The 21,807-nt window shown below is 43.8% G+C and overlaps 1 protein-coding gene across 11 annotated transcripts in view; it reads left to right on the top strand.

The window, feature by feature from the left end:
• LOC128339530 (protein unc-80 homolog) overlaps window positions 1-21,807 on the top strand; it is a 254,357-nt gene that overhangs the window by 111,113 nt on the left and 121,437 nt on the right. For 6 of the 11 annotated variants that reach the window (XM_053283619.1, XM_053283623.1, XM_053283620.1 and 3 more), the window contains exons 24-26: window positions 1,659-1,830; window positions 14,522-14,655; window positions 15,863-16,028. In XM_053283619.1, the coding sequence (XP_053139594.1) occupies window positions 1,659-1,830; window positions 14,522-14,655; window positions 15,863-16,028 (472 nt within the window). The remainder of the gene's footprint in view (window positions 1-1,658; window positions 1,831-14,521; window positions 14,656-15,862; window positions 16,029-21,807) is intronic. The other 5 variants (XM_053283625.1, XM_053283624.1, XM_053283622.1 and 2 more) reach the window with 1 other exon arrangement.

Below are 21,807 nucleotides of genomic sequence, written 5' to 3'. Positions count from 1 at the left end.
GAACGAATAACTATTACATTGCAGGGTCACATAGGAATCGCTCTCTACAATTTTAAAAGGACCCAGTTGCTGTTTTTCTAATTCAGAATGGCTTGTCTGACTTTGAAGTGCAGCAAAATCAGGATTGGGACTGGAAATCTTTGCTTCTGTGAAACACTGTGAGCCTCTTCTCACGGGCAGGCTGCGGGGAAGGTGGGCTAAACCTACCTTCCCCACAGACGATCATCTCCTCTTCCCTGGGTGGGCGGATCGCCCACCCAGACGAACAGTGGTTCTCACAGCAGCTCCAAGGGTCGGGGTGCTGGGACATGCTGCTGCATGCCGCCCTGCCCACCAGAGCTCTGATAATGCACTGCGCAAGTGCAGAATCCCCCGTCCGCTCCCTGAGTGTGGCAGCCGCAGCTGCTTTGACACATGAGCAAAAAAATGGGGTTAAGGGCGCGCTGGCTCCCTTAACCTCATTTTACTGGGTGGCTAAATAGGAGGGTTTGCTGCCATGGAGCATCCGGGATCAGGCCTATCCTGGCGGTTCACACACACAGGCAAAACTAGGCTGGGCTCCCTTAGTCTGGTTTTGCATGCGAGCAGGGGCGTAACTAGAATAGGGCAAGGGGAGACTGGGGGCCCACTGCCTTGGGGGGGGGCAGAGGCAAGTCACATGACTGACTCCCCCAGCCACGCAGCCACCCAGGCTTCCTTCAGTTGTATCCATCCTCCAAAACTGATGTGAGTGTTAAGACCTGGAGCTACCAGAACAGCCTGTCTTTCTCTCGTACCATTAAATGACTTGCATCGTCCACAATTTACAAAACCTTAAAAAAAATAATTTAGGATGATGTTCTATTGTGGCATATAGGGGTGTGTGTGTGTATACACACACACACACACACACACACACACACACACACACACACTCCAGTAGGCGGGGGGCCCATTTTAAAACCTTGTCTCTGGGCCCACTCCAACCTTGCTACTCCCCTGCATATGAGTGTGAATAGCCTCTGTATTTGCAACTCTGAGTTTTATCTTTGCTGGCTGTAACAGGCTAGTTTCTCCCTTTTGTTTCTTTTAAGATTGTGATCCCCTTTGGGACAGAGAACCATTTACTCATTCCTTTTGCTATGTAAATCGCTTTGGGAACATTTTGTTGAAAAGCAGTATTCTCTTACCCATTCTTAAGCTCCTCATACCCATGCTTACACTGGAAGATGATGATGACGATGACGACGACTACTACTAATAAATATATAAAAATAAGCAAATAAAGGCAAACATCTAGATTAATCCTGTGCTGATGCACCAACAACATTCAAGCTGATCCAGTGCTGACATGCCCCTCTTTAAGTTGCCCCTCTTTTAAACCCTGCCGTTTGAGCTACACAAATTCCTGTTACATTTCACTCAATGTCCAGAGGTTTTCAGCCTGCAGCTTCATAAACTCATCACTAACCAGAGAAAATGAATAAGGCAGAAAAAATTCTCAGTCATCCCGAAAACCTGGCACTTGCATAACTGAACCAGCTGTGGTCTTTGGGTCCCAGCCCCACAGTCTCATTTTGGAAAGGTGGTTTAGAATGATTCTTTGCTCCAGCAAAGTTTTGTTATGATAGAATACCTTCTCAACACACTAACCTTTCTCCTCTTGTTTCTGCTAACAGGCAATTGGAGTCCGTCTCAATGAGCTCTGCCATAGCGAGAGTGAGAGCCCAGCCAATCTGCTGGGCCTCATTTATGATGAGGAGACCAAGCGGAGGCTGAGAAAGGAGGATGAGGAAGAAGACTTTTTAGATGACAGTAAGGAGACTCCCTTTACTACAAGAACCCCCGCTTGTAAGAATCTCTGCTTTAGGAACACTTAAGTCTTTTTTTATTTTACTCTCTTTCATTCCCTTTCCACCCAGTTGTATTCTGCACTGATCTTCCTTCCTCCTCTTTTTGTGCCTAGATGTAATGCATTCTGTACTGGTAGGAGCAGCCAGGTCAATTTAATAAAAGGAACAGGATCCACGAATCTAGCAGGCGTGATGCATTTTACTGCACAAACTGGCCCAGATAAATCTCTAGGCAGGTGCAGCTAGTAGCATGGAACAGCTAGGGGCCCCATAGGGAGGTGCACTTCACCATTTGCATCGAAAAATATTATCCAAGAAGATCAATGGGGCCTGGATGAACCTGCAATGCAAATGCATATCAAGATAGGCATCTAAATCTTCACTGGCTCTTTGTGCAGGAGGCCATAGATCCGTGGTCAAACACATGCTTTGCATGCAGACACGCTGGGGTTAAGTCCCTGGCATAAAGTGTTTCTAGTGGCAAGGCTGGAAAAGACCTTTCTCTTCCTGAGACCTTGGATAGCTGGTGCCAGTCAGAGTACACAATATTGGTCTAGATGAACCCAATATATTACTTAGAATAAGGCATATACGCAAATCTGCTTCTGTATGTAGATCTTACTTGTTGGATTGAGGTAACATTCATATGCAACCAGGGTGGACCCTGCTTAGCTAAGGGGGCAAGTCACGCTTGCTACCACAAGACCAGCTCTCTTCCAGGTCCCTCTGCAGTACCCCAAAGACTACCAGCTAGATTATTATAAATACACCCACCGAAGCTATGGATATCATAAACTTGGTTGTCTTTATTATCATAAAGATCTGCAATAAATATACTAATCAGTTCACAACAAAGAGAAGTCTGTCAGTTGTGTTTTTTTTTTAACTATGTGTGGGATCCTAATACAATCAGCTATGTGACTGAGATAAACCAGCTGAAAAGCTCTGTTGTAAGATAGTATATGCCTGCATTCTTTTGACATTTACAGAACAGAATCTAAGCTAAATGGAAACTAGGTTAGTTTAAACTAGTGGTCAAATGTCTATAAGCTAGTCACATGACCAGGTGTGTGGGAAGGCAGGGATGAACCTACTTTCCCCCCAGATAACGGTGGCTGAATTCCTTGGCGTGCCACCACACACCCACCCAATCTTCACTTCACTCCCAGCAGCGTGGATCAGTGGAGGCCAGGATTTGTTTTCCTGGCCTCCAGGGGTCCCATAATGCACTGCATGACAAGTGTGCTGCATTGGGCGATTCCCCTGGGAGTCAGGTGCTCTAGGTGCCCAACTCTGTATGCTCAGGCTGCATGCAGCCCGAGCATACACACGATCCCAGTGCCAAAGTTAAGGCCGTGCTCATGCCCTTAAATCCTGGCTAAAGGCCGGGATAAAAAGTCGGGCTACCTGCGAGGGTTCACCACGAGGGTTCACTGAGAGAGCTGCGCTGGCAGTGTACAGGGGCAGCCAAACCCAGGCTGGGCTGCCCTAGCCTGGGTTTGGCTGCTTGTATGAACAGCCTCTATGTGTTGCTTTTTTAAAAACATAGAACATAGTATGCTAGAATATCGTGAAATGCAGTGATTATAATCGTATAATGAGTATTACTGATATTCAAGCCAAAGAGGCCCACAGTTTCACAGCCTTTTAAGGTCTACATTGGATAAGTAGATAATGATAAGATGTAAGCAAATAAAGCCATATTCCATGCCAATATAGAGTGCAGGTTACACTATCAGTACTCTACCCCCTCCAAACACCATCTGTATATGTGTGTGTGTTCTGCAATGTACTGATTTATGTGTGTGTTTACTACTGTTTTTCACTAAACATGTAACCCATTAGAGCTGTTTGTAAGTTTGTTGGATTCATTTTGCAGTTTAAATATTCTTAGGGCTGTTTAACAGGACATTATGCAGGAACTCTAGTATAAAAATATTTCGGTTAGATGAGAAATCTGGCGCTTTCCCAGACAGCAGGCTTTACGACGGGTTTTCTGCAAGGCTTTACTGCAAAGTTGACCAAAGAAACCAACTCAAAAAGTAGATTTTTTTACCCCGGATATAAATCAGGCTACACTCTAACGCGCAATGAAACACCCAAATTGTGTGTGAAGTGCTCCCTGATAGCTCACAGGGACTTTGCGGTAAATTTGGCTGATATATGAACACATATCCCTTACGGAGGGGATGCGAACGAAAAGCCAGATGTGAAAAATGTCCTGGTCACTGTCCATCTAGTTCCTGATGCTTACAATATAAAACTAGCATGGCCAGAAGCTGTCTATTCTACTTACCCAGCTACTATTTGAAATTTAAAGCAGGAAAAAACATGGAGAGATCCTTATCCCCATCTACCACTGGGAAACATTACCACAGTTGCTCTTTATTCTGAGTAAAATTTCAGGGGTGAGATTAATGGAACAGGGGAAGTCTGGCTACATGACTGTTTCTAGATGAGTGAACATCAAGAACAAAATGGGATCTGTAAGTAAGAGAGATATTCGTCTCTAGAATTTGACACACACTTGTGCGCGCGCTCTCTCTCTCGCTCTCTCTCACATACATACACACACACACACACTCACACTCACACTCACTGACCTAATGTCTTTTAATTCTGTCCTCAGGGACCGGTGGTCAAGGAACACCTTTGTAATTTCAGTAATTTCACCTTTGTAATTTCAGCCAAAGCAACGTATTCATAACTGGCCCACGCTCCATAAATGCATGCAGTGCATATTCTCTTAGGTTTTCCTGGGAACAATGATGCACATGGAATGATAAGCTAGGCAATGACTGTTTCAACAAACAAACAAACAAACACGTTTATCTGCATGCTTAATTTTATGTGCATTATTTATCCTTGGAAGAACTGCAATTTTGAGGGGCAGAGACATAGCTCTGTTGTGTCTTTCTCTTCTGAATATGAAGAAGATGGGATTGGCATAATGCTTATTTCCTTGCTCATGGTCCCAGATTTGTTTGGGGCAGAGAACCCTGATATAAGCTTCTGTGGAAGCCAACATTTCTGGTTTCATGGAGAAAGCAAAAGAAGTTAGTGGTGGCACTGTGTAGTTGCATAAACTAAGGGAAGCAAGGATGTGTGTAGCTAAAGCAGCCATGCTAATCTTGGTACTTCATGCCCCAGATTTCCTTCCTCCACTGTCCTGTAGTGTGCTTTCTACAATGGGAGCAATTTCTTCCAGCATCATCTCACTCTGCAGACTTAGCCATCAATTTAATATGTATGACAGAGAATTTGTTTCTGCAATTCCACATCAGACCCTTCCCAACACATACAGACTGGTTTGCAGAAGCTAGTAAAAAGAAAGCAGTATTTATTTTTCTTCCTGCTAAGAAAAACCTGTCCCAATTTGGTAGGTTAGGTTGATTCTACAGGTGCACCAATGTAAGGTGAGGATAAGACAATACAAGATCATTCTTGCTCATGTATTAGAAGTGTTTCACCCTTGGCCCATCTATACTGTAATGTGATTGGGGATTTTGACATGATTGGATGAGCTGTTGTGATGTCACACAATAATCACAAATATTCAGCTACCCCTAGAACAAAATTAGCAACACAATATGTGTAGTCTTGTTGCTGTGATGGAAGGAGAAACTGCCCATTTGGCTGAAAGTAAAGCCTTACACAAGCTGTTTGACAGGAGGAGAAGCCTGAGGACTGGAAATGTGAATAGGTTCTAGGAGGTAGTGAAATTAAGGGGAAAGAGCCCAAAGGCAGGGTGATGGAAGAAGGCCATGGAGTGAGATTCAAGAACTTGAATGAGGATAGATGTGAGGACACAGAAGTCAGAGGGAAAATGGCAGAATACGTAGGAAACAGAAAACGGGGCCTAAGCACGGTGCATTCCCCCTCAGGGTCTGGGTCCAGGAAGCCCTAACTAATGTGACATGCGGTTGTACATATCTTTCCCACAACAAATAATAGTTGTTACTTAACCTCAACAACAAATATTTATTTTTCTCACAAATAGAAAATTAACACAGCAGTAAAAATGATGACAGAAAACGTAAAGGTACTCCTCCACTAAGCCTCCTAAGGCTGGTTAAAAAATAAAATATAAGACGAGCCCTGCTCGATCAGGCCCAAGGCCCATCTAGTCCAGTATCCTGTTTCACACAGTGGTTCACCTGATGCCACTGGAAGCCTACAGGCAGGAGTTGAGGGCATGCCGTTCCTCCTGCTGTTACTCCTTTGCAACAGGTACTCAGAGGCATCCTGCCTTTGAGGCTGGAGGTGGCCTCCAGCTAGTAGCCGTTGATAGACCTCTGCTCCATGAAGTTATCCAAACCCCTCTTAAAGCCATCCAGGTTGCTGGCTGCCACCACCTCTTGTGGCAGAGAATTCCACAAGTTGATTATGCGTTATGTGAAAAAGTACTTCTGTTTGTTGGTCCTAAATTTCCTGTCAATCAATTTCAGAGTATGACCCCTGGTTCTAGTGTTACGGGAGAGGGAGAAGAATTTCTCTTTATCCACTTTCTCCACACCATGCATGATTTTATAGACCTCTATCATGTCTAGCTGCAGTTGTCTTTTTTCTAAACTAAATAGCCCCAAGTGTTGTAGCCTTTCCTCATAAGAAAGGTGCTCTAGGCCCCGATTATCTTGGTTGCCCTCTTCTGCACCTTTTCCAGTTCTACAATGTCCTTTCTTAGATGTGGTGACCAGAATTGTACGCAGTACTCCAGGTGTGGCTGCACCATTGTTTTTATATAAGGGCATTATAATATTAGCCGTTTTATTTTCAATCCCCTTCCTAATGATCCCTAGCATGGAATTGGCCTTTTCCACATTGAGTTGACACTTTCAACGAGCTGTCCACCACAACCCCAAGATTCCTCTCCTGGTCAGTCACCAACAGCTCAGATCCCATCAACGTATACTTCACGTTGGGGTTTTTCATCCCAATGTACATCACTTTACACTTGCCAACACTGAACCGCATTTGCCATTTTGTGGCCCACTTACCCAGTTTGGAGAGATCCTTTTGGAATTCCTCACAATCTGTTTTGGATTTCACTACCTGAAATGTTTGGTATCATCTGCAAATTTGGCCACCTTGCTACTTACCCCTATTTCTAGATCATTTATGAATAAATTAAAAAGCACCAGTCCCAGTACAGATCCCTGCAGGACCCCACTTCTTACTTCCCACCATTGTGAAAACTCTCCATTTGTAACTACCCTCTGTTTCCTGTCCTTCAGCCAGTTAACAATCCACACATGTACTTGTCCCCTTATCCCATGACTGCTAAGTTTTATCAGGAGTCTTTGATGATGAACTTTGTCGAAAGCTTTTTGGAAGTCCAGGTATACTATGTCAACTGGATCACCTTTATCCACACACTTGTTGATACTCTCAAAGAACTCCAAAAGGTTTGTGAGGCAAGATATACCTTTGCGGAAGCCATGCTGTTTCTTTCCCAGCAGGGCCTGTTGTTCTATGTGCTTTACAATTTTATCCTTGAGGATGCTTTCCATCAATTTGCCTGGAATGGACATTAAGCTAACTGGCCTGTAATTTCCCGGATCGCCCCTGGATTGCTTTTTGAAAATTAGTGCTACATTGTCTACTTTCCAGTCCCCTGATACAGAACCTGATTGCAGGGATAAGTTATATATTTTATCAAGGAGGTTGGCAATTTCACATTTGAGTTCTTTGAGGACTCTTGGATGGATGCCATCTGGCCCTGGTGACTTGCTAGTTTTCAGTTTTTCCAGACAGTTTAGACCATCAACTCTTGTCACTTCTATCTGACTCAGTTCTTTAGCCTTGATCCCCGAAAAGCCTGGTTCAGGAATAGGTCTATGCTCAGTATCCTCTGCCGTGAAGACGGACACAAAGAACTCATTTAGCTTCTCTGCAAGCACCATATCCTCCTTAATAATCCCTTTCACTCCCTCATTGTCTAGTGATCCAACTGCCTCCCTGGCAGGTTTCCTGCATCTGATGTATTTAAAGAAATTTTTTATTCCCCTTGATGCTTTTAGCTAAATGTTCCTCAAACTCTCTTTTTGCCTCCCTTATTGTCACCTTGCATTTCTTTTGCCAGAGTTTGTGTTCCTTTCTGCTCTCTTCATTTGGACAGGCCTTCCAATTTTGGAAGGAAGTCTTCTTCCCTTTTATGGCTTCCTTGGCTTCCTGTTAGCCATGCTGGCATCCTCCTGGATTTAGTGGTACTTTCCCTCCATTTAGGTATATAGTCTAACTGGGTTTCTAGTATTGTGGTTTTGAGTAAACTCCATGCATTCTGGAGTGAAGTGACTCTCCTGATTTTCCCTTTCAGCTTTCTTTTCACCATACTCCTCATTTTTGACAAGTTTCCTCTTCTAAATTTCGAAATGTCTGTGTTAGACTTCCTTAGTGATTCTCTCCCCACATGTATGCTGAATTTGATCGTACTAAGGTCACTGTTCCCTAAAGGGTCGATGACACTGACATCCCGCACCAGGTCCTGGGTGCTACTCAGAATTAGGTCCAAGGTCGCCTTCTCTCTGGTTGGTTCCAAGACCAACTGTTCTAGGGCATAGTCATTTAGTATCTAAAAATCTGACCTCTTTGTCATGACCTGACTGTGAATTTACCCAATCTATGTGTGGGTAATTGAAGTCACCCATTATTGCTGCCCTGCATCTCCTTGACGCCTCCCTGATTTCCTCCTGCAACTCTCAGTCACTGTCAGCATTTTGATCAGGAGGGCAATAGCATGTCCCCAGTAGCACGTTTCCTTTCAGGCCTTGTATTGTCACCCACAGGGTTTCTGTGGAGGACTCCAGTCCACCTAGGTTTTCTGCCTTGTTGGATTCTTTCCCTTATTTAACATACAGTGCTACTCCACCTCCAAAGCGCCCCTCCCTGTCCTTTCTATAGAGTTTATATCTAGGGATACCAGTGTCCCACTGGTTCTCACTGTTCCACCATGTTTCTGTTATGCCCAATGTATCTATTTCTTCATTAGCAACCAAGCACTCCAGCTCACCCATCTTGGCTCGGAGGCATCTGGCATTGGCATATAAGCACCTATACGCTGAATCTCTCACCTGATGTATGCTTACTTTCTTTTGACTCTTTGACCAGCTGGCATAGGCTCCTGTCTGCTCTTTATGTGGTTCTGCTCTGCTCTGCTCCCCTTCTGTTTTATCTGAATCCTTTGCTCCCTCGCACTTCAAAGGATTGCATTTGCTGAACCGGATACTGTCCAGCTCCTGTCGGCTATTCTCCAAGCATCATTTAAAAAGCTGCTCTGCAACCTTTTTTATTTTAAGCGGCAGCAGTCGGGTTTCATTTTGGTTCAAGTGTAGCCTGTCCCTTTTGTACAGGCTTTGCTTGTTTCAAAATGTATCCCAGTGCCTAACAAATCTAAACCCCTCCTCCTGGCACCAATGTCTCATCCACACATTGAGACCCCCTCTGCTCTGCCTGTCTCACTGTACCTGCTCGTGGAACTGGTAGCTTTTCTGAGAATGCTACCTTGGGGATCCTGGACTTCAGTATGCTACCTATCAGCCTTAATTTGGCTTCCAGGACCTCCTGACTACATTTCCCCACATGGTTGGTGCCAACGTGCACCACAACAGCTGTCTCTTCCCCAGCGCTGCCTAATAGCCTATCTAGACACTGCGTGATGTTCACAACCTTCACACCAGGCAGGCAAGTCACCGTGTGGTCAACACGTGGGTCACAAACCCATCTCTCTATACTTCTAATAATCGAATTACCCACTACAAGGAGGTCCCCACTCTCCGCAGGAGTATCCCCTGTGCGAGAGGATATGGGCTCATCTTCCATGAAAGGGGTCCCTTCTAAAGGAGCATTTCCCACTTCCTCAGACCTATGTCCTCCTTCCCTGAGACTTTCACTTTCCCTGATAGCAGAGGAGCTATCAGCCTTGGAGTGGGATGCCTCTACTACGTGCCTGAAGGTCTCGTCCGCATGCCTCTCTGAGCTTCTCAAGATCCACCACCTTGGTCTCCAGGGAAAGAATTTGTTCTCTGAGAGTCAGGAGCTCCTTGCACCAAGCACATACCCATGAGTTCTGTCCATGGAGCAAATAGTCATACATGTGACACTCTGTGCAGTACACTGGGAAGTGCCCCCTCCCCTTCTGGCATTCTATCTTCATAACTGGCTTTGTTGGCAGTTTACAGTATTTAGAGATAGTTTATTAGAAGGATAGGTCTCAGCTGTATTGGTCATCTATTTAACTGTCCAACTGCCTTACTCAAGAATACGAAGGAGGGAGTAGTACTTTCCTTCTCTTCCCACTGGGCTCCTTGTGATCAAGCAGACTTATTCCAGGCTCCCCCGCACACTTCCCTTTAAAGTCCTGCAAAACTCCTACATCCTGTTTGCTATCCCTGTCCGCTATTCGCTGTGCTCTCGGGCCTTCTCCTCTGATATAGAGAGTAGGCAACTGAGACACAGGTATTTTATTTATTATTTATTTATTTGTTTATTATTAAAACTTTTATACCGCCCTTCCAAAAGGCTCAGGGCGGTTTACATTAAAACACCATTAAAATCCGTTAATAATTAAAACAAAAATAATAAAGCATAAAAACAATAACTAACAATTAAAAACATTGTAAAACAACAATTAAATAATCAGAAGAATTTAAAAACAAGTTTTAAAAAGCTGAGAAAGCCTGGTTGAAGAGATGTGTTTTCAGGTGATTTTTGAAAATTGCCAGAGATGGGGAGGATCGTATCTCAGCAGGGAGTAGGGATGTGCATAAAACCGGTTCTCCCGGTTCGGTTCGGATCCGAACCGGGTCCGAACCGGACCAGGGTGGTTCGGTTTTGGTTTTGCCGAACCACCCACCCCGGTTTGGGCAGAGGGGTGAATTATGGTGAATTTATTTGTATGAGGTTTGTCTTCATAAGGTGAAGTGTGCTAAATTGATTACTTCCTCATATTCATAGTAAGTGTGAAAAAGTGAAAGTGGGGTCATGAGAGTTGTTTAATTGAAAAATATCTCATTTGCTATGATAGAATGAGAATTCACACCTCAGAAGTTTTTTCTGAGGTGTGAATTCTCATTCTATCATAGCAAATGAGATATTTTTCAATTAAACAACTCTCATGACCCCACTTTCACTTTTTCACACTTTCCTTTACTATGAATAATATGAGGAAGTAATCAATTTAGCACACTTCACCTTATGAAGACAAACCTCATACAAATAAATTCACCATAATTCACCCCTCTGCCCAATCACTCTTAAATTGGGGATGGGTGGTAGCCTCCAGCCATTAGGCACTATCTACCAGCCCACCCCACTCCTTTGGGGCAGATCCACTTTCTGCCCCCAATCTGCCCCAAAGAAACCCAAACTTCAAAAATTCTCAAAAAATCAGCCCTCTGCCCAATCCCCCTGAAATGGGGGTGGTAGCCTCCACCCATGAGGCACTACCACCCCACCCCACTATTTTGGGGCAGATCCACTTTCTGCCCCCAAACTGCCCCAAAGTCACTAAAACTTCAAAAATTCTCAAAAAATCAGCCCTTTGTCCAAACCCCCTGAAATTGGGGTGGTAGCCTCCACCCATTAGGCACTACCACCCCACCCCACTATTCTGCCCCAGGCCCCACTTTCTGCCCCAATATGCCCCAATCTGCCCCAAAGACATGAAATTTTCAGAAATTTACCAAAAATCAGCCCTTGGCCCAATCCCCCTGAAATTGGGGTGGTAGCCTGCACCCATTAGGCAATACCACCCCACCCCACTCCTTTTGCCCAGATCCCATGCTATGCCCCCGAACTGCCCCAAAGTCACTAAAACTTTAAAAATTCACCAAAAATCAGGATTTTGCCCAATCCCCCTGAAATTGGGGTGGTAGACTCTACCCATTGGGCACTACCACCCCACCCCAAAATTTTGCCCCTGGGCCCCTTTTTACCCCCCCGAATCGATTCGGATTCAGATTAAATCCGAATCCAAACCGAATCAAGGGTGATTCGGGTGACCCAGATTCGGGCACAAAACAGAACAGGGGTGATTCGGTTCGGGTCCGAGCCGAATCACCCGAAATCCCGAATTGCACACCCCTACTCAATACCTCAGAAACAAGAGAACCCTGTACCCATGGGGGTGCCCCTACCAGAGATCTCTGTACCCCATGGGTTAGAAACCCATGGGGGTGGTTGGCACCCTATGTGCACTACACCACCACTTGCTCTGGGCCACCCCAGCACCCCCATGTGCACTTATAGGGCTGCTGAAAGCTCCATTATAACTTATTATGAGGAAAAACCTTAAAGACGCGTAAACTTCAAAAATCACTTAAAAATCACCTCTTTGCCCAATTCCTTTCAAATAATTCTGATAGATTCCTTGCCCACCCTAGGAACTACCACCCACCACACTGCACTCTACGACACCCCTTTCCCCCCGACATGAAGCTATACATTTGCTGCAATCCTAATTATTCTCTATGAGGAATTCAAAAATACTTAACAATTCACCAATAATCAGAGGAGTGTCCAATTGCCTTGAGATTTTTTGGGTGGTAGGCACCCATGCCTGTCTACCACCCACCCTGCTTTTGTGCTCCTAAGTCCTCCACAACAGGGTATATGGACTGGTTCAGGTCCATTATACTCAATGAGAAAAATAATTAAAAATATTTCAAATATTCATAAAAAATCATAGGGGTGTCTGATTGCTTCAGGGTTTGCATGGTTGTTGGCACCCATGAGTGCTCCACAATAAGAAATAATGGCCTGGTTCGGGTCCCATTATATCCTATGAGAAAAAAATAAAAATATTTTTCAAAAATTCATAAAAAATCATACGAGTGTCCGATTGCTTTGGGGTTTGGGTGACAGGTACCCCTGGGTGCCAGCTACCATCTGACCAATTTTCAGCTTTCCAAACCGATCCGAACCGGTCCGAACCGGTTCGAAACGAACCACCCCAGTTCGGTTCGGATTCGAACCGAACGGGGGGTGGTTCGGTTCGATCCGAACCTCCGAACCGGAACCGGTTCGGATCCGAACCGGTTCGGATCCGAACCGGTTCGCACATCCCTAGCAGGGAGCGCATTCGACAATCTTGGGGCAGCAGCCGAGAAGGCCCGTCTCTGTGTAGCCACCAGACGAGTTGGTGGCAACTGGAGACAGACCTCCTCAAGTGACCTCAATGGGTGGTGGGGCTCATAGTGAAGAAGACGCTCTCTTAAATACCCAGGGCCTAAGCCGTTTAGGGCTTTATAACTAGCACTTTGTATTTTGCCCGGAAAACTATTGGCAGCCAGTATAACTCCATCAACAAAGGAGTAATGTGGTCTCTCCGAGATGACCCAGAGACCAACCTGGCTGCCGCATTCTGAACCAACTGAAGTTTTCGGACTACGTACAAAGGTAGCCCCACGTAGAGCACATTACAGAAGTCAAGTCTGGAGGTTACCAACAAATGTACCACTGTTTTGAGGTCATTGGTCTCGAGAAACGGGCGCAGCTGGCATATCAGCCGGAGCTGATAGAAAGCACCCCTGGCCACCGCCTCAACCTGAGAAACCAAGGAGAGACATTGATCCAGAAGTACTCCGAGACTGCAAACCTGTTCCTTTTGGGGAAGTGTGACCCCGTCTAGAACAGGCAGATCAAAATCATCTCTTGAGTTCCGACCCCGCACAATAAGTACCTCCGTCTTATCTGGATTCAGCTTCAGTTTATTCTCCTTCATCCAGCCCATTACTGCTTCCAGGCAGGCATTTAGGGAGGGTATGCCAACTCCTGAAGAAGTTGACATGGAGAAGTAGATCTGGTATGTGGCTCAATGAATGTGGGGACTCCCACAGCCCTGGCTGACTCCATCCCCTCCAGGCAGAGAGAAACAAAAACTGGATGCGAGTTTGCTAGCCCTGGCAAATAACACACACAGAGACTAGGACTTATCCCTTAAAGAGAAACCAGCCCCTCGAAATCAGCTTTCCTCCTGTTAGTTAGTTTGAAGGGGGGAAAGGCTTGTGGAAGTAGCATATTCCACATAAACTTGTGGAAGTAGCATATTCTACAGACAATGAGGTCCTCCACACAACCTTGCAGGGGAGGGTGGGCATGTTGTGGGGAAAGCAGGAGCTCACCTGCCTGACGAGCGGGCACTCCCCTCCCCTCCTCCATGCTGCGCACCCACACAAGCAGCAGCCTGTTGAAGGGAAACGCTGAGAGCAGAAGGACTTCCCCCTCCCACATGCCAGGGTGCTAAAGGGCCACTGTTCTCATTAGAGCAGCCACTCAGTGTGGCTGCTCCTTCCCCCAGACCAGAGGGAAGCCATTTAACCTGGCAGCAATCACCCAGACTATTGCCAGCTGAGGTTAAGTGAACCACAACTAAACACCGGGTTCAAAAGTGGGGTTTGGCATGGGGGCATCATGGCCGAGCAACCTCACTCCTGGTGCTTCACCCGCACAGCCTAACCCAGGCTGGGCTGTCCTAGCCTAGGTTAGGCTGAACGTGTGAATATCCATAATATATGACAATAGACAGCTGGGCCAAAGAAGAAGAAGAAGAAGAAGAAGAAGAACATAAGGGGGCCATTGTGTTCCATATGCAGCTTGCATTGTGTTCCATGTGTGGTGGTGTCCATCTGTTCTTAGTTTGAGATTTGTTGACAGTGCTCTCTTAACAAAGCAGAACATGTATCACTTCTTAGGTACAGTGAACCCTACCAGATGTTGCTGTCCTTTTGCCTTGAAGATGGCAGCATGTCAGCTTCTCCTGGAGATCACCACATTCCTTCGTGAGACCTTTCCCTATATGCCCAGACCGAGGACTGAACCCCTTGTGGTAAGCAAAGAACAGGAAATTAACCAGTTTTGGACTGGGCACAAGCTGCAGAACTGGAGCTGGAGGCTAGAAAAACCAGTTAAGCAGCTGAAGGAATATATTGGTGGACTTAAGACAGGACAGCCGTAGGTGGACTCAGGCGTCTGACACTAGAAAGGATCCCAAGGTTTGGCTTTGTGAACTATATACCATGATGTCTAGAATGACAGATTCATAGCCTTAGGAGAAATTAATGTATTTATGTGGCCTTCCAAACAATTCTTCAAATAGTATTGAAACTTAATAATTTTAATAGACTCCTTCCCCCAGTGCTTAAAGGTATCTATATTATGCCAGTAAAGATAGATGGGGTGGGGAGGGGGGCAGTGCATAGAACCAGATTCTCTTTTAGTTTAGAAAGGTTTCCCTGCTTGATCACCTGATGGCTAAACCTTACCACAGTCAGTTGGGCAAATGGCTATTTATAGGAATGTACCAAGCTGAGATTAACCAGGTGGAATATTCTGGTTTGGGGGATTTGTGGGGAAGTGGCTGCTCAAATGTGTGACGTGTCCTCAATCAAAACCCCCTTTAAAAAACATTTATTAATATAGATTTCCCCCCTTTCCCCCATGTCTGGGGTAGGTTATAATAAGGGCTATAATTGTGTTTTGTTAGCATAAGATAATAGCTAAAAAAAATCAATGATAAAATAAGGAAAATGATCAACCCATCCCATTAACACTGTTTAAAATTTGTACTTAAATTTCAGTGAGATGGAGTAGCTTTTTACATGGCAAGCTAAAATGACAGGAAATTTGCAAGGGCTCCAAAACAGTAAGGGCAAAAGGAGAGTGTTTTTAACAAAAATGAAATTTGTTGTACGTGCTTGAAAGTTCTTTGTTTTGCTGATGAAGTTTTCAGTGGAGGATTGTTGTAGAAGGCAGAATTATAGCTGATACATCATAGTAATAAAATCTGAAATAAATAACTTTTAAAGTAATTAAGGTCAGTGGAAATCTACTAAATTCCTTTGCAAGGTTGTCGTGACAATAAAACTGAGAGAACCCCATGCACACTGTCTTAATCTCCTCGTTGGAAGGACAGTACATGTAATAAATAAAATTCCCAGTTGAGTTTAATTATCCTTTAAATGACAATGTGGTCCTTTTAAAAAGTTGAGTACCTGTGCTATTCATACACCTCTGTGGTTCAAATGTTGTTATAGGATCTGGAGAGCTGCAGGTTGCGTTTGGACCCTGAGATGGACCGGCACAGGTATGAGAGGAAGATCAGCTTTGCTGGGGTTCTGGATGAAAATGAAGATTCAAAAGATTCCTTGCACAGCAGCAGTCATACCCTGAAATCTGACACAGGTTGCGAAGAGAAGAAAGGTTTGTCAGCCTACTAAAGCTTCCATCTTTTTCCATATCTCTTCTTTGGCAATGGACTTTTAGTCCTAATTTCCAAAAATATATTAAGAAGCAGGAAGCTATGGAGCCACACGGCTGAACCATCTCTATTCCTTGGCTGGATGTGCTAAATCCAGGAAAGGAAAAGATTGTTGGCATCTCAGTCCTAAGTACATTTGTGTGGAGGTAAGTCCCCTTCACTTTGGTGGAACTTACTTCCAAGGAAGTGTGTGTAGGCTTAATCCCCAAAACTAAAATGTAAGAATTGGCATTTTTCACAACCGGAAACTGGAAAATTTCATATTTTGACAAATGAACCCACTTCCATATTTTTTTTAAGGAATGCTTATTATATTTAGAAACACAAAGGGAGCAATTCAGTACACATTTATGGATGCTCATTGTTTGCATTAGCACTTAAAACCATATACATGCACACTGGATTATAGACAAATTCAGTAAGTAACCATTATATCAATATTTTCATGTGGTCTTATACTACATGTGGAAAAGAAGAAGTTTTATCTTATATTTCAAAGCTCTAGAACTTATAGCACTTAACAGAATCAATTTGTTTGCTCCCTGAATCTTTGAAAATTTTTGCTACCACATGCATAAAACACATCTGCTATGTGGCTCTCAATGGCTAACCCCAAAATATGATGTGTAATGTCAAGGCATAACTCACTGTGGTTGCTAAAGGCAGCAGAGTGTATTTCATTGTAATGCCATCTCATGCAAAAAACAAAAAACCCACCAAAATTCTCATTATTTTTAATGGTTCAAGTGTTGCAATACAAAACAGAGACAATAGTTACTTTAAGTTTATTAATATGGACTGTAAATTATATTTGGAGATATGAGATGTAGCATAGAATAACTTTTTTCTTTTTTCTTTGTGCAATTAAACTTTTTTCTTTGTGCAATTAAATCATGTAGAAATTATGTCGCAAGGAACAGGATGCTGTAATTTATGACATCATGAAGAACTATAAATTAAGCCATCGAGTCAGAACTATATTATTTTTTCTGATTGCATGAGCCCCTGCTACTACCTGACTAGGCTTAGCTAGAATTGTTTAAAAACCTGGCTTTTGATGTGTTTTTCATCACCTGTCTCATCTGTTCATTTCTAAGCTGAATGCGATGGCCAGGGGGCTGTATTGTCGCTCCCTGTTCACTTCCAGACAGGCTTTCTGCCCTGCTAGGAAATCAGGAGTCCTGATGTGCTCTTAATTTAAATCCTTTGCACACAGACCTGCACAACATATGGTGCATCACGACAGATGCAGCCAAAAACCCTGTATGGCAGCCCACAAGTGGCTCAGTGAACCTTCTGTTTTTGCTGTCTGCTTGGAACTTCAAAAGCAGGAGGTGTGTCATATTTAGCTTGGTGAGGCACAAGTTGTATAGGTCTGCCCTAGCATTACAATCCTTAACACATTTATATGGAAGTAGGCATTATTCGTTTCACTGGAACATGCTTTTCAGTAAGCATACTTAAGGTCATCTTCAGAGTTGGTTCAAACATTCTTAAACTCTCTATGCAGAGTGTCCCCATAAGTGTGCAGCTGCATGGAGTACTAATGTCTGACTTAGCATCACCACACAAACAAGATACTGTTTTCTTGCACCAATGGTAGCTCCTTTTTACACTTGCTGCCTTTGTGCAAATCATTACCAGGAAGCCATGCTTGTCAAACATGGTCATTCTAGGCCCGGCATTAGTTCTTTCACATAGCTATGTGCATGGAGATGTGTCTCTAGTTTCACTGCATCTGAACGAGGTCTAAATGATGTAGAGTTTGTGAACACAGCTTATTGAAATTGACCAAGTGCTCATCTTTTACTTCAGTGGATTATGCATTTCTGTTATCTTTTATTTTCCTTCTGTGTCAATTTGATCATTTGTAAAATAGGTCACAAATATTATATTGCATAAGATTGTCTCTTGATTTATGTTGAGAATTGGTTAGCAGACTCTGTAAAAACAGCTTCGTTTGGCAGAGTTGTGTACAATGGCTGGCATCTTGACTAAATAGTAGAAATGAGATCATAGCGCAAGAGTAGCATTGTTCATTACACACACAGATTATTTTTACTGAGTCATATTATTGGGCCTTCTAGCCCAGTACTTTTTACCCTGACTTGTAGTGGTCTTTTTCCAGCTCTGCTGTTTGTGATCCCTTTTTAACTAAAGATGCCAGGGATTGAACCTGGGACCATCAGTCTGCAAAGCATGTGCTTTACCACTAAGATGTGGCACTTTAATATGACATCATAAACTCTGTCGTCACTAGCTCACTCGAAAGTGCCGTAGCACATTCTGTGTGCTTGATACTGCAGACAAACAAAGCCATTTTTTTGAATTTAACTTTTCACAGTTAAAATTTTGACATTACATTTTTCTGTTCCTAGCATAAATCCTTACAGTATTTATTTATTGAATGATTAGTCTTTGTTACATTAACCATTAGTGATTATTGCCCTAATGATTTTCTACTAAAAGAAGTGTATAATGAAAATGCAAATAACAGTTAACATTTCTTTGTTTGTTTATTTTTACCTCGCTGTTCCTCCAAGAAGTCCAGAGTGATATATATGTTTATGTTTATCCTCACAACAACCTAGTGAGGTAGGTTAGGCTGAGAGATAAGTGACTTGTCCCGAGTCACCCAGTGAGTTTCATGGCTGAATGGAGATTTGAACTTGAGTCTCGCAAATCCTAGTCCAATACTCTAACCACTACAAAGGCCGAATTCAGACATAATGCCAAACCACTGTTAAATGTACCTGAGGTCAGCGTTTCTTACCATCTGGATGTGGGATTTCTTCCCAACTGCCGTGTCGTTAGGGCCTCACAACTTTGCTTGGACCCTCAGTTTCAAGTTGGTTACGCTGCTGAAATTGCAGGCCTGCTGTCCCCATTGTGTCATTTGAATCCAGTGCCTTCTGTAACCTGTTGAAGCTCCTCCTGCAACCATAGAGAGGGAGGCTCAGAACAGCCCTAGAATACACCACTCTATGCAGCCTGTGTGTCTTGCTGGCTGTTACTTGGCATGAACGCTCTGTCTTCTACCTAGCAACTCATCACCTCACTCCGCCTTTCCCTGCCTGGCAACAAGCTTGCTGCATTCCTAGATTTTCCTCATGTAAAGGCACTGCAATTGCTTTTAGTAAATAAGTTGTTTTTAGTTTTTTTAAAAAAAATTGTTCACTTATGTGTGCATTGTGTAGTTCTTAAACTGTAAGTGGAGAATGGGAAATGTGCCCCGGGTGGGCACGAAAAGGGATGTGGCTTGTATGACGGGGTGGTGGGCTTGGACAAACTCTGGGTTTATTCGGTGGGGAGGGGAGGGGCAAAGCCTGGCTGGGTGGGGGTTTGCGGAACCAAGGAAGGGCTGGTTGGTTGGTTAGTTAGTTGGAAGTGGTGTGGTGTAAGGGACTGGATCTCCCTCAACCCTGCCGGAATGAGGGCATATATTTATCTAATTATCTTAATAAAATTTTGACCACTGCAGGTGGGGGGAGGGGGCGGTTGGGCAAGCTTCAGACACATTTCCAGCTTCATATGGGAGAGGAGACCATTTCAGCCTTGGAGCACAGCTACATGATGGTTGGGAGGAAAGAAAATGGCTAATTTGTTTTTGGCCCGCCAAAGATGGTCACCCGAGGATTAGAAGATACAAGTGCAATGTGACCGTCCCAGCCCACGTTGTAGCCAAAGGTTGCTGGGTGAGTGATGCACTGACACCATCCCCACAGTCTGGCAATGCAAGCAGTGTTGCAAATGCTGGGATTGAGCCTAGGAGGGCTAGGAAGAGGGACGGACGGCTTTAGCCAGTGGGCAGAGGTAATAAAACCTCAGTTACTGAATCGTGTGTGGTGTGATTCTCAGCTTCAGCGCTTAACCTCAGGTACGCCTACCAGCAGTTTGGCGTTATGTCTAAATTGGCCCATTAGGCCAATTTAATAAAAACAAATTAAAAATACATTAAACTGCAATATAATCACAGTTCAACTAAAAGATTGAGTTGCTAAGTGGTTGCTACACACTATACAAATCCGGCTCAGAAATAACGTTTATGTGATTTGTGACACAAGGGATTTCTCCATGCAATAGATGCTTTAGTAAGATGCTTTGTGACATTTTGGAATGCAAAATACATATATTCAATGTTCTGGCCAAAGCCTGTTTTCCTAGAATCTGTCAGTAACAACGCTGCAGATATTAGCCTGTTATTGACCAATTAAAAACTGTTATCTGATTTTTCTCATCTGCAGTGACAAAGACAGGCTTCAAATCAGTTTGAAAAACCATTAACATGTTTCTTTCTTTCACACATTCAATCCACTTGTGTGATTACTTGCATAGATTGGGCAACCAAAAAAAGGCATGTTATCATTATAACAGATAGGTTCAAAATGGCAGAGGTATACCAGCTAATAAATAATAATTAAGACTAACCAATACTTTCAAAAATAAATTGATCACATAGAGTGAATCTTGTTCTGAGTACCAGTGTGGTCTGTGGTAAATAACCGAGTTCAAATCCCACTGCATTTAAACTGCAATTTTATATTCTAGATTTAAATGGATCATTTCCTTTCTTTCCTGAGAAAGGCTAGGGATCTTAATACTCTTACAAAACTATAGTGCGAAGTAGCCCAAGGTATGGGTCACCTTGGACCACCTGGTGATGAAACTATGTGCCTTCGGTGAGGTCAGATGTTGCTTTGCCCCATGACCCTGGTGGGGGAAGGGTCATCTCCATTTCCAAACTTACAAGCTTTGAAAGTGGTACGGGGGGGGGGCTGCAAAGAGGGAAGGTTGCCAGCAGCCTCCTCTTCTTTCCTTGTGCTTCTTGCAAGCTTTGCAAGGAGTGTGAAGAGAGATGCTCCCAGAGCTTGCAAGGGTCAGATTGGTCCCAAAGAGCTGCTCTGATGGCAGCTAGGGGAGGCATCTTGCCACCCTGCAGGCACCCTACTAAACTGCCACCTGAGGCAACTGTCTCACCTTGCCTCATGAAAGGACTACGCCTGCCCAGGATCCTTTGGGAGAAGTCATGACAATTATACTGCAAATTTGGCCATAGACCAGTAGATAGCATGGCTCAAGCCATGCTTTCAATCTCAATTTAGGAATAATAATGATATATCCCATAAGGTTCGTACAATGAATGAAATACATGCTGAAACAGCTACTTCCAAGACAACATGCACGGTATTGTATTATAAGTTTTTCAGTTTCATAAGGCATTGGTATGCACAAGATTGCTGTTGTTCTCAAAAACGTGTTCTAGAAATAGTTTGTGAAATAATGTTACAAGAGATCTTAGCCAGCACTGACCAGCCTTCTTGTCAAGGAAGACTTATACTGTTCCATTACTGTTTGTAGCTCAGAATATTAATCTATTAAGGGCAATTATGCTAAGAGCAAATAAAAGCTCTAATCAGAATGTGCATTCAAATGGCAGGGTGTAAATCTGTAGGAAGCAGAAGGATCCTCGCAAAACTCTTTTCAAGCCCAGATCTTACTGTATGTAGATGTCTCTTTTCTCATCACTGCACTTTTCTCCCCCCATCTCCGCCCCTCAAAAGATAGGGGTCATCGTTTATCCACATTGCACCTGTGCAGTATGTTCATCTCTAAGTAGATGTTTGACTGAGTGTTGCAACATTTGGACTTGCATAATGCCATGTACTGCCTTAAAGCTCAGTGGAGAACAACATGCAAATGATTAATGCTTCAAACCATCCC

Source organism: Hemicordylus capensis, chromosome 1 (assembly GCF_027244095.1).
Source record: "Hemicordylus capensis ecotype Gifberg chromosome 1, rHemCap1.1.pri, whole genome shotgun sequence".
Classification (NCBI taxonomy): Eukaryota; Metazoa; Chordata; class Lepidosauria; order Squamata; family Cordylidae; genus Hemicordylus; species Hemicordylus capensis.
Note: the sequence above shows the minus strand (reverse complement) of the source record. Positions and strands in the feature narration are given on the sequence as shown.